Below are 13,795 nucleotides of genomic sequence, written 5' to 3'. Positions count from 1 at the left end.
TAATTTTAGTCAAAGTGATATTTTTGTGACTATAATTGGACTAAAACTAAATGAAAAGTTCCTCATGAGACTAAAACTGTGACTAAAATGTCCAGATATTTGAGTCGACTAAAATCAGACTAAATAAAAATGAAAAGGAGAGACTAAAATCATCCAAACTTGTATTGAGCGTCTGAAAGAGCCTCAGATCATGTTTAAACGATCAGCTCTGAGCTTTGTTCATGTGGAGCAGAAACATGAAGCAGAGGAACAACATTAAACATGATTATAATCAATATTATCAATGCAAAGTCCACTACATTAGTCTTAAATTTAGTCGACTAAAACTAGACTAAAATTGAAACGATTTTTTTTTTACTAAATCTCGACTAAAATGTATCTACATTTTAGTCAAAAGACTAAAACTAAATTAAAATAAGTTGTCAAAATTAACACTGCAGTCAGGTACACATCAACTCATACATATCTCAGTGTGTAAAAACGGTGGCCTGTTCTTTAAAGACCAAACAAAACTAAATTGGACTAAACTTTATTCCAACTTGGTGCAAACATGACTAAAACAGAAAACTCATGACTTCATTTGCATTTCTGTGGAATTATCTCCAATTAAAAAAGTCTAAATTTGCAGATGACACTGAGCACCACCTGGTGACGCCTTCACACAGGCCGAGGGAACATCCTGATATTAAACCTTTTGTAAGCCTCTGGTAAGAGACATGTTAATGTTGATCAGGGAGGGGCCTCCTGGTGCTTCCAGAGTCAGGACTAAACACGGTGAGGCTGCGTCTCAGTTTCACGAGGATGTGAGACAGGCCTCGACTCCAGCTCGTGCATAAGACACTGAGAGTGATTTATCTGCACTCTTACCTTTTACTGTAATTGATGAATGTTATGTTGATGTTTTGATCTGTTTTCTTGTGCTTTAATGCACCTGTGAAGCACTTTGAACCCCCTCCTGGGTTCAAAGTGCTTCACAGGAAGGCACAGGAAGGCGACAATGGAGCGTTTCTGTCAGAGCTCAGATTGAAATGAGGAAATCTTGGTTTCCGTCTCATCTTCTGTGAGTCATATGTGTAAAAGCAGTCATAAAGTCAGAGTCAGTGCCTCAATGAGCACCAGCATTTCACTGTTCAAGCGGTTCACGGGGAAGTTTGCAGAATAATGAAGCCTTTTTGCTTTGTTTTGTTTTGTTTTGTATGTAATAGTTGAAATACAGGATCTAAACAACTGAACATTTATCTGTAGAAGAAACTCTTTGCTCATTGCTGTGGCTCATGCGACGGCCAAAAGTAAATGTTCATTATCTTTATTTATCCTTTGTCCCTCCAGTGTCTTTAATGACTCTCCGTGTGAGACAAAAACAACAGGTTTATTTTCAGTCTCTTCAGCTGCAGAAACGTCTTGTTGCTTCTTGTGTCGTAACTCGCACTTCCTGCTTTGACACAACTCCTTCCTTAAACTGTTGAAGTGTCGACTTTGCACTGATTCGTTCATGTGACTTTAAAACGACTTGATCATCGCGTCGCAACATCTTCCATTTAAACACTAATTATAAACAATGACTTCACGGCTCAAAGAACTGCTATTGTTTTCATGTTGTTTATCAGATACTGAGTCAAATATAATAAGTTACTCGTCCTGCAAAAGCTAAATGCACTGGTGCACACACACACAAATGTACATGCCTCTAAAGAGAGATGATGCCTATAGTGCATGTCAGCTTTTAGATTGTATTGAGGAAATTAAGAAATGGAGTCTTTAAACTTCCTTCTCTTAAATGATAAAAAGACTGAGGTCATGGTGTTTGGGCCGAGTCGAGCTTCCTCTGCCCATGTGGGGGCGCTGTCTCAGTACCTGAAGCCTGCTGTCACAGATCTTGGTGTGAGGTTTGACTCCGATCTTAAACGCTCAGGTGAACTCCGTTGTGAAAAGTAGCTTCTTCCAGATTCGACAACTGTCTAAAGTAAAATCCGTTCTTTCACGGCACCACTTTGAGATTTGAATCCACGCCTTTATCACCAGCCGCCTGGATTATTGTAACGCATTGTACACTGGGCTAAACCAAACTTCCCTAGCCCGACTTCAACTTGTCCAAAATGCTGCTGACGCCTCCTCTCTGGCACTAAAAAGTGTGAGCACATAACGCCTGTTTTAAAGTCCTTACATTGGCTCCCTGTCCGTAGCCGCATGGACTTTAAAATCCTCCTATTCGTTTTTAAATGCCTTCACGGCCTTGCACCTTCGTACCTGTCCGACCTTATTCAGCCTCACACTCCGGCTCGCAGCCTCAGGTCGGGTCGTCCCAAGGTCTCAAAGGAAACTGAGGCGATCGTGCCTTTTCAGCTGCAGGCCCGTCATTGTGGAATGCACTGCCCTCGCACCTTAGACCGGCCGAGTCACTTTCTGTTTTTAAGTCGGCTCTTAAAACTTATCTGTTCACTTTAGCTTTTAATTGAGTTAAGAATCTTTTGTATTTTATCTTTTTTGCCTGTATTCCTTGTATTCTTTTATCTTTGTGCTCTTAATTTTTCTGTGACCTTTTGCTGTTGTGTTCTGCACTTTGGTCACTATGTTGTTTTTAAAGTGCATTATAAATAAAGTTGGATTGGATTGGATTCTTCAGACAGATTTATTTATATGCATTTTCTTTGGAATTATTTGGATTTTCACCTAAATTAAATCAGACTTTTACTACTTTACTTTGCTCAAGTAAACAGGGTAGGAAAAATAAGCCACGGCTTCAGCCACACCTTTTCGGTTTCCCGCCTTGTCTGTGATGAATTTGCAGAACATACTGTACTTTTTGTTTTATGTTTTTGTAACCGAATAAACATTCATTCATTCAAAGTAGGACTTATTTTACTCACAAGTTATTACTTTTCACTTCTACTTGAGTAAAGCTATTCTAAAGTCTAATTTTTGTCACTTTTTTGTCTAATTTTTGTCACTTTTTGTCTAATTTTGGTCTAATTTTCATCACATTTTTGTCAAGTTTTTGTCACTTTTTTGTTTATTTTTTGTCACTTTTTTGTTTATTTTTTGTCACTTTTTTGTCTATTTTTAGTCACTTTTTTGTCTAATTTTTGTCAATTTTTTGTCAATTTTTTGTCACTTTTTTGTCTATTTTTAGTCACTTTTTTGTCTAATTTTTGTCACTTTTTTGTCTAATTTTCGTCACTTTTTTGTCTAATTTTAGTCACTTTTTTGTCTAATTTTCGTCACTTTTTTGTCTAATTTTCGTCACTTTTTTGTACTTCACTGTGACCTCATATTGACTTCATATTGTTCTGCAGCTCAGGGTGCAAGAACACAAAGTTCTTGCGTCTTGTGAATAAGCCTTAAATGGCCCCATAGCATTTAACCTGTAGCCTGGCATTTTTCATGGCTGTTTTACCGCTTTGCTTCTCTCCATATCTTTGTATCTTTATTGGATCGAAAGCTATAATTCAGCATTTGTTAAAGCAGTTTTGGAATAATTATAGAAAGACATTTTACGCTCACTTTGCTCAAGAAGGACTTTTTTTACTCTCGAGTTGTTACTTTTCACTTGTACTTGAGTAAAGTTATTCTAAAGTCCTGTTACTCTGAAACCAGGGCTAAACCAGTTTGGGATTTAGTTCTACAAAGCTGTAAGGCAGGTCCTGGCCATTTTTTTTTTAATTTTTGTCACTTTTTTGTCTAATTTTTGTCACTTTTTGTCTAATTTTTGTCACTTTTTTGTCTATTTTTGGACTAATTTTTGTCACTTTTTTGTCTAATTTTTGTCACTTTTTTGTCTAATTTTTGTCTAATTTTTGTCTATTTTTTGACACTTTTTTGTCTATTTTTGACACTTTTTTGTCTAATTTTCATCACTTTTTTGTCTATTTTTTGACACTTTTTTGTCTAATTTTTGTCACTTTTTTGTCTATTTTTTGACACTTTTTTGTCTAATTTTTGTCACTTTTTTGTCTAATTTTTGTCACTTTTTTGTTCTTTTCACTTGTACTTGAGTAAAGTTATTCTAAAGTCCCGTTACTCTGAAACCAGGGCTAAACCAGTTTGGGATTTAGTTCTACAAAGCTTTAAGGCAGGTCCTCCTCGCTCAGGTCCTCACTCTTTGTCACTTTTTTGTCTAATTTTTGTCACTTTTTTGTCACATTTTTTGTCTAATTTTTGGTCTAATTTTCATCACTTTTTTGTCTAATTTTTATCACTTTTTTGTTTAGTTTTTGTCACTTTTTAGTCTAATTTTTGACTAATTTTCATCACTTTTTTGTCTAATTTTTATCACTTTTTGGTCTAATTTTTGTCACTTTTTTGTCTAATTTTTGTCACTTTTTTGTCTATTTTTTGACACTTTTTTGTCTATTTTTTGTCACTTTTTTGTCTATTTTTTGTCACTTTTTTGTCTATTTTTTGTCTATTTTTTGTCTAATTTTTGTTCTTTTCACTTGTACTTGAGTAAAGTTACTCTAAAGTCCCGTTGCTCTGAAACCAGGGCTAAACCAGTTTGTGATCCGGTTCTACAAAGCTGTAAGGCAGGTCCTCCTCGCTCAGGTCCTCAGGTCCTCGCTCAGGTCCTCGCTCAGGTCTCGCTCAGGTCCTCAGGTCCTCCTCTGTTGTCACCTTGCAGCCGTATATATTGCATTGCCATATAAAGACATAGAGAGACCTTTGGCTGCTCTAAAGTGTCACTTCCTTCCTCTTAAACACTTGCAGCCTCTGATCTGCAGGTTCGTCACAGTCAGCCCGGTCTCCGACAGCGACAGGTAAATCCTCCCGCACTCATTCAAACGTGTTTAAAGACGGGATTTAGAGAAAGAGTTGGATTTAAATCAGGACGTTACTTTGGTAGAACATGGAGTGGAAGTCGGCGGATCACACATGTGTTTTTGTGTCAGATTTTGATCATGTCTTTAAGATGATGATGGCGGTTACTCGATTTTCGTTTGTTGAATATGAATTTATTGGAAAACATTGCTGTATAATGATTGACTGTTTAAGCTACGGACTGATATTCGTTGCAGTTTTGGCTCAAAAGTTTCCAGTTTTGTCCGATTCTCTTTCCTCTGTTTGATGAAATGTTTGCAAATCTTCTGGATGTGAAATATGCAGCGATTCTTCCTGCGTTCGTGGCACTAAAATATAGTATTTGGGATTAAATAGCATTAACCTCTGAACTGAGCACGTTTTCTCCACTTTGGCTTTACCCAAATGGGGACAACGCGAGGAAGAAGATCCTTTAAGATGAGTTTTGTAGGTCTTAGCTTTCAAATGAGGCGTTGCTCTGGCTGAACTATAGATAATGCGCTCGGTTAACCTCCTTCCCACCTGAACGGAGCACATTTTCTCCAGTTTGGCTTTACCCGAATCAAAAAGATTTGTGGGGAAAAACACCAAAACAGCCACAAAAAATGAGAAGAAAACAGGGATGTAAATTCAACAAAAATGTGACAAAAATTCAACAAAAATGTGACAAAAAAGTGACAAAAATTCAACAAAAAAGTGACAAAAAAGTGACAAAAATTCAACAAAAATTCAACAAAAATTCAACAAAAAAGTGATAAAAAAGTGACAAAAATTCAACAAAAAAGTGACAAAAAAGTGACAAAAATTCAACAAAAAAGTGACAAAAATTCAACAAAAAAGTGACAAAAAAGTGACAAAAATTCAACAAAAATGTGACAAAAACTCAACAAACATGTGTGAGGTTATGAGGTTAAAACTCATTTGCATCTGCACCTTAACTACCAGAAACAATTCAAAAGGCATTAAATCAAAATTTACAGGAAAGTAATGAAATATTCAACTAGTTTTACTGCACGTTTGTCAAAAATACCAAAATTCTGTAACTCATTGAGCTGCAGTTCTAGTTTGTGGCGTTATTAAAAAGCATTAAAGTGAATATGACACAATTATATTTAAGATAAAAGAAAAAAGAACCAGCTTTCTTTAGTTTGGACATTCTTGTGATGTTTATAGTTTCACTTCCTTATTGGACGCTGACAGGAAGTGACATAGATAGAGGCAAACGATTTTAAACTGTCATACGAGGGGGCGTGGCCTCGCCGAGGGGGCGTGGCCTCGCCGAGGGGGAAGGAAGTCACTTTTGGGAAACACAATTAGCTCATTAGCTGTTTATATTAGGGATTTGGGCGATACCACATTGTTTGGAATCGATACGATACCGATACTTTTGGGGTCATTTTTGTCGATACCGATACCGATACTGGTCATTTCATATGAATGTATTTCAATCATTATACATTTCTAAAACTGGTTGTTTTACATAATTAACTGGTCCATTAAAATTATATTAATGTAACTGGTTAATTAAACAACACTAATGTGAAATTAAATACGTAAACAACATTTAAAATTAATTCTTAAATGACAAACAGAACCTGAACCAGAATGATCAGCCCGGCTCAGTTCAAGCCTTTGCTGTTGTGACTGTTTTGTGTTGATCATTGCTGCCCCGCCTCCTTTTACATATGCAAATTAGTATCGATACTTTTTACCTAATATCGATACTTAAAAAGTAGCCGTTTGGTATCGATATATCGATACTGTGGGATCGATCCGCCCATCCCTAGTTTATATATAAAGTTGTTTATCTCACACAAATAAAGTCAAGTCTAAATCAGGTCCAGATGTTTCGTTCAGTTCAGTAGAAGCGAAAAACAGCAGTCCTAGCTAACATTTAGCATGTAGCACGATGCTAACATGAAGCATCATGTTAGCAGTCTCCGTTGTTTATTTATTTATGGGCTGTTGAACCACTCGGCTCCTCCCCATGTCTTTGTATCTTTATTGGATTGAAAACTATATCGATAATTCAGCGTTTGTTAAAGCAGTTTTTGAATAATTATAGAAAGTTTGGATTTTTCAACTGTATCAATGGGAAATGAGAGAAACTGCTCTGGAACTTTACCTCTGTAGATACAGACGCATCTCTGGACTCGCCCATATATGGTCATGTTTGAAAACAGTTAAGGGGGAAAACAATTGTGAGAAAAATCTAAACTTTCTCTAATTATTCAAAAACAACTTTAACAAATGCTGAATGCTGCCGTTTTTTCACTTCTACTGAACAATCTGCTGAGAGAAAATATCCATATGGACCTGATTTACACCTGACTTTATTTATGTGATAAATAAGTTCATATTCCACCAGAAAATGGCTAAAAAGAGGGAAAATGGTGTTTCACTAAAGAGAAAGAGTCGTCTGTATCTATAGAGTTGGGGAAATTCCACAGTTACCATGGAGATCCGCCATCTTTGCAGCTGTTAGCATACATTTCCATTGACTAACATTAGCTAAAAACAGTATAAAAACAGCTCCGTTAGCTGCTGAGTCACTGCTGGTACAAACATCTAACTCACTGTGGTGTCCAAGTGTTTTAATGTGAACAATAACTCCAGTATTTTAACTTCTAAAATCTCCTTTAGTTTACAATTGCTGCCAATCCCATAATGCTTAGCGATATGACGTCACATTCCCAAACTCGCCAATGGGGAAATAGAATCTTTTCCCCTCTTTTTAGCCTGTTGGAATATGAACTTATTTATCACATAAATAAAGTCAGGTCTAAATCGGGTCCATGTGGATGTTTTCTCACAGCAGATTGTTCAGCAGAAGTGAAAAAACAGCAGTTATAGCTAGCCGTTAGCATTTGCACATGTTAGCATTCTCCGTTATTCATGTATTTATGGGCTGTTGAACCACTTTGCTCCTCTCCATGTTGTATTTTTATTTAGTAGAAACTATATTCATAATTCAGCGTTTGTTAAAGTAGTTTTTGAATAATTAAAGTTTAGATTTTTCTCCACATTGTTTTCCCCCTGAACTGTTTTCAAACATGACCAAATATGGGCGATTCCAGAGAGTCTGCATCGATGTCACTTCCTGTCAGCAGCTTCAAAAAATCACATAAACATCACTTTTCTGCCCAACATTTCTTCATTAAAACGGCTGCTTCACTGAAAGAAAAATGATTCTTAACACTCGTTATCCGTCTGAATAAAAAAGCATTAACCTCTTAACTCCCACCTGAACATGTTTTCTCCTGTTCTCCAAATCTAAAAGCTTCTTCAAAACAGCGATTAAAAAGAAAAGAGGAAAATGAGGATGTAAACACAACAAAAAAGTGCTAAAAAGTGACTAAAAACACCGACAAAAATGACAAAAACTCAACAAAAAGGTGACAAAAGGGCAGCAGAAAAATGACAAAAATCCAGCAAAAAAATGACAAAAATCCAACAAAAAAAAGACAAAAATCCAGCAAAAAAATGACACAAATTCAGCAAAAAAAATGACACAAATTCAGCAAAAAATTGACAAAATTCAGCAAAAAAATGACAAAAATCCAGCAAAAAAATGACAAAAATCCAGCAAAAAAATGACAAAAATCCAGCAAAAAAGTGACAAAAATCCGGGAAAAAAGTGACAAAAATCCAGCAAAAAAATGACAAAAATCCAGCAAAAAAATGACAAAAATCCATCAAAAAAAAGACAAAAATCCAGCAAAAAAAGACAAAAATCCAGCAAAAAAGTGACAAAAATCCAGCAAAAAAAGACAAAAATCCATCAAAAAAAAGACAAAAATCCAGCAAAAAAATGACAAAAATCCATCAAAAAAAAGACAAAAATCCAGCAAAAAAAGACAAAAATCCATCAAAAAAATGACAAAAATCCAGCAAAAAAATGACAAAAATCCATCAAAAAAAAGACAAAAATCCAGCAAAAAAAGACAAAAATCCAGCAAAAAAGTGACAAAAATCCAGCAAAAAAAGACAAAAATCCATCAAAAAAAAGACAAAAATCCAGCAAAAAAAGACAAAAATCCATCAAAAAAATGACAAAAATACAGCAAAAAAATGACACAAATCCAGCAAAAAAATGACAAAAATCCAACAAAAAAGTGACAAAAATCCAGAAAAAAAATGACAAAAATCCAGCAAAACAAAAGTGACAAAAGAACAGCAGAAAAGTAATTAAAAAAATGGCAAAAACACATAAGGGAAATAAAAAGTGACGACAATGGCAAAGAGGAGAGAATGCACTTGGTTTTGGCGGGTGGTAAGAGGTTAAAACCTGTTTAAATGTGACTTGTGCTGCCTGTAGAAACCCCTTCAAAGTGAATTCACCAGAATCATCGTTGCCGCATAATAATCCTGTTAATAGACGTAATAATGCAGTTCACTGGATCTTTTTTTGGTGCTTCAGACTGATTATTATTGTTTCTCGGCCCTGGTTTGCATATGTAGCTTCTGGATTGCTGCAGTGGAGAGAGAACTGTGCTGCAGTGGAAGCAGAAGTCGGTGCAGAGCAGGAAGTCTGTGGTTTGGTTTCAACTGAACAAAACCCGAGTCCACACGAGACTCGAGACTCTGAGACAATATGGCGCAAACCTTTCTCCAAGCTTTAGCTTTTGAATAGTTTTACTCGAGAAGAAGAAGAAGAAGTTGAGACCCGTTACTCAGAGATCTTGTCAAAGCTTTTACTCAAACAGAAAAGAGTTTAGTCTGGGGTTATTTATAAATACATGAGGCTGATTCATGAGCTTAGACACAGCTTTTATGCCTCAGCTCTAACAGAAAACAACCCTTTCCTCCAGTTTCATTTAGCAAACGATAATCTCCCATTGTCATTGAAGGCGATTTGCACGAACATAACTCTCTGCATAAGAACACACAGAAGAGAACGACTTTATATTATATTTAATGTTGAGAATATGAATCTTGTTTTGAGCTTTGTCCCTCATTTAGAGCAGGTTTACTTGGACATGTCAGATGTTCTTGGGCCAATGGGACGAGTGCAGTTTTCTTTCCCCACTGGCAAAAGAATCAACGTGAAATAAGGACAAAATATCAGAAACATGTCGAGGAATAATCGAGGTCAAAATGTCCAACTACATCTGCACTTACATTTGAAATGTGCTCAATTTGAGACATTTAAACTAATCTAGAGATGCATTTTTTGGAGTGTAGTTGTAGTGTGGTAGTATAAATACTCTTAAAAGTACAAGATCCTATAACTATAGGCCAGTGTAACGCCTCATTTGAAAGCTAAGACCTACAAAACTAATTTAAACTGTTTTTTTTGTGTTTTAGTAAATTTTTTGTCACCTTTTCATCACTTTTTTGGCAATATTTTTTCTCATTTTCGTCAATTTTTTGTCAATTTTTTGTCAATTTTTTGTCACATTTTCAAAACTTTTTTAAAACTTTTTTGTCACTTTTTTTTCTCATTTTTGTCACATTTTTGTCATTTTTTTGTCAATTTTTTGTCACATTTTTAAAACTTTTTTGTCACTTTTTTTTCTCATTTTCGTCACATTTTTGTCACATTTTTGTCCATTTTTTGTCAATTTTTTGTCACTTTTTTGTCACATTTTTAAAACGTTTTTGTCAATTTTTTGTCACATTTTTGTCAATTTTTTGTCACATTTTTAAAACTTTTTTAAAACTTTTTTGTCACTTTTTTGTCAAATTTTGACCATTTTTTGTCCACTTTTTTTTTACTTTTTTGTCACTTTTTTGTCACATTTTCGCTTTTAGATTTGAGAAAGCCAAACTTGGTTAAGGTGGGGGTTCACAGGTTAGCAGGATTTATATATATACTGTATATATAAATAATAATCATGTAGTTGATGTTTATAGCGTCTCCTGCTTGTCCTCCATGTGCTTCTGCAGTGATTCCCAGCCTTTAATCCCCTCACGTTCCCGCTGAGCCTCTTATTTAAACTCTAAGTCTCTCTTCTTGAAGGTGCAGATCCTTAAGGTTAAACTCAAATGAGGAATAGGTGAAACTGGAGGAGCACGTTTGAAAGCAGGAAGTGTGAGTGCGGACGCTCAGGTCTTAAAAGGTAAACCCGAGGCTTTGCCGACGTCACAGATTCATAAATAAATGTATGACTCACGTAAAGGCTCGTGTTTGTGACAAAGACGCCGCGGTTTCACTGTTTCCACAAAGAACCGTCACAAAACAATAGATCAACACGACAGAGGAGGAACTGATGTCGAAACAAACGACTTCTCCAAAATATTCCCCTCACAGAGACGCACTTCTGCCAAAGCGAGAGAGACATGGTTACCGAGCGTTCAAAGAAATATAAAAGACTTAAAGGGATGTTTTTGACACAGGGCCTCGTGTCCTCGTTATCCAGAGTGTTGCTGATTTGTGGAGATAGAATCATTCTAACCATTTTGCATTTAAAAGACCTTATATTCTTGCATCAGCTTCGTGGTTGTATAAGCTACGCGGCGGCGGAGTGATCTGCTAGAAAATAGTCCCTCAGAATGCGATCATTCATGTGATGCAGGTCAGTTATATTCCAAACATGACTCTATGGACACAGACATGTATATGGTTAGTCTGGTGTTATCAGTGATTTGCCTCAGGTGCTCTGTGGAGCGGCTCACACTGTTTTTGGACATTGTTTGAATCGCGTGTCTGTGATGTTTCAGATTCTCGTGATGGCGACGAGCAGCAACGCCCCGATCTCCCAGGAGGAGCTGGAGGAGCTCCGAGAGGCCTTCACCAAGATAGGTAACACTTAGATAGATAGATACAGGGCCTCTCGAAAGTATTCAGACACCTGGACACCTTTTGCACATTTTGTCATGTTTACAACCCTAAACATCAAGATTTTATTTTGATTTTTTTACTGAACGTTCACACACAAGTAACAGACGACTGTGAAGTGAAAGCAAAATGATACATGATTCTGTTATTTTTCAAAAAATAGAAAAATAGAAAAGTGGGACTTGCATAAGTATCATACAGATGAATGAATACTTTGTGGAACCTCCTTTTACTGCAATAACAGCACAAGTCTTTTGGGGTCTGACTCTACAAGATTTGCTCATGTAGAGACTGACGTTTTAGCCCATTCCTCTTTACAAAACAACTCCAGCTCTGTCACATTAGAAGGAGAGCGTTTGTGAACAGCAGTTTTCAGATCTTTCCACAGATTTTCAATAGGATTTAGGTCAGGACTTTGACTGGGCCATTCTAACACATTAATATGTTTTTATTGAACCATTCCTTTGTAGATTTATCTTTGTGTTTAGGGTCATTGTCCTGCTGAAGGTGAATCTCCGCCCCAGCCTCAGTTCTCTTGTGACTCCAGCAGGTTTTCCTCCAAAATGTCTCTGTATTTGGCTCCATCCATCTTCACAACTATTCTTACAATCTCCCCAGTCCCCGCTGAGGAAAAGCAGCCCCACAGCATGATGCTCCCCCCCGTATATTTGAAAAGAACAGCTGAGATTATACTGAGAGTAGATTACACTCAGGTGCTTCTGTTTAACCGTTAGGCCAAGGAGTCTGGAGTCATGAGGAATGTTTTAAAGGCAATTTAATGCAGTCAGAAAATGCTGTATGATACTTATGCACGCCCCACTTTTCACTTTTCTATTTTTTGAAAAATAACAGAATCATGTATCATTTTGCTTTCACTTCACAGTTGTCTGTTACTTGTGTGTGAACGTTCAGTAAAAAAAATCAAAATAAAATCTTTATGTTTAGGGTTGTAAACATGACAAAATGTGCAAAAGTTCAAGGTGTATGAATACTCACGAGAGGCACTATAGATAGATAGATAGATAGATAGATAGATAGATAGATAGATACATAGATAGATAGATAGATAGATAGATAGATAGATAGATAGATAGATAGATAGATGATCTAAAGTCTGATCTCCTCCTCAGACGTGGACAATAACGGCTTCATCAGTAAAGCGGAGCTGAACGAGCTGTTCCGGGCGGCGAACCTGCCTCTGCCCGGATACAGGATCAGAGAGATCGTCCAGGAGCTGACCCGGACCAGCGACCAGCTGACCTTCGACGAGTTCACCCACGTAAGCCCCCGCCGCCCGGCCTGTGAGCTCCCACTGTGAGCCCCCACTGCCCGGCCTGTGAGCTCCCACTGTGAGCCCCCACTGCCCGGCCTGTGAGCTCCCACTGTGAGCCCCCACTGCCCGGCCTGTGAGCTCCCACTGTGAGCTCCCACTGTGAGCTCCCACTGCCCGGCCTGTGAGCTCCCACTGTGAGCTCCCACTGTGAGCTCCCACTGTGAGCTCCCACTGTGAGCTCCCACTGTGAGCTCCCACTGTGAGCTCCCACTGTGAGCTCCCACTGTGAGCTGACCCGGACCAGCGACCAGCTGACCTTCGACGAGTTCACCCACGTAAGCCCCGACTGCCCGGCCTGTAAGCTCCCACTGTGAGCCCCCACTGCCCGGCCTGTGAGCTCCCACTGTGAGCCCCCACTGCCCGGCCTGTGAGCTCCCACTGTGAGCCCCCACTGCCCGGCCTGTGAGCTCCCACTGTGAGCTCCCACTGTGAGCTCCCACTGCCCGGCCTGTGAGCTCCCACTGTGAGCCCCCACTGCCCGGCCTGTAAGCTCCCACTGTGAGCTCCCACTGCCCGGCCTGTGAGCTCCCACTGTGAGCCCCCACTGCCCGGCCTGTAAGCTCCCACTGCCCGGCCCGACAAAAAAGTGACCAAAAAAAGTGACAAAAAAATTGACAAAAAAATTACAAAAAAATTACAAAAAAATTACAAAAAAATACAAAAAATGACAAAAAAATGACAAAAAAATGACAAAAAAGTGACAAAAAAATGACAAAAAGTGAAAAAAAAAATGGCAAAAAAGTGAAAAAAAAGTGACAAAAAATGACAAAAAATAACAAAAAGTGACAAAACATTTACAAAAAAGTTACAAAAATTAGTTGAAACCCCCCCCAAAAAATGATGGAAAGGGATCAACCTCTTAACTCCCGCCTTAACTGAGAGGATCTTGT

General features: G+C 37.7%; 1 protein-coding gene across 1 annotated transcript in view; it reads left to right on the top strand.

Annotated features, from left to right (window-relative positions):
• The first annotated feature begins 4,725 nt into the window (after positions 1-4,725).
• The window catches only part of lcp1 (lymphocyte cytosolic protein 1 (L-plastin)), a 46,398-nt gene continuing 37,328 nt past the window's right edge, over positions 4,726-13,795 (top strand). Inside the window, exons 1-3 of the mRNA XM_079563425.1 lie at positions 4,726-4,751; positions 11,455-11,536; positions 12,703-12,851. Coding sequence (XP_079419551.1) covers positions 11,464-11,536; positions 12,703-12,851 — 222 coding nt within the window. The 5' untranslated portion in view covers positions 4,726-4,751; positions 11,455-11,463. The remainder of the gene's footprint in view (positions 4,752-11,454; positions 11,537-12,702; positions 12,852-13,795) is intronic.

This window comes from Gobius niger (genome assembly GCF_951799975.1).
Source record: "Gobius niger genome assembly, chromosome: 9".
NCBI lineage: Eukaryota > Metazoa > Chordata > Actinopteri > Gobiiformes > Gobiidae > Gobius > Gobius niger.
Note: the sequence above shows the minus strand (reverse complement) of the source record. Positions and strands in the feature narration are given on the sequence as shown.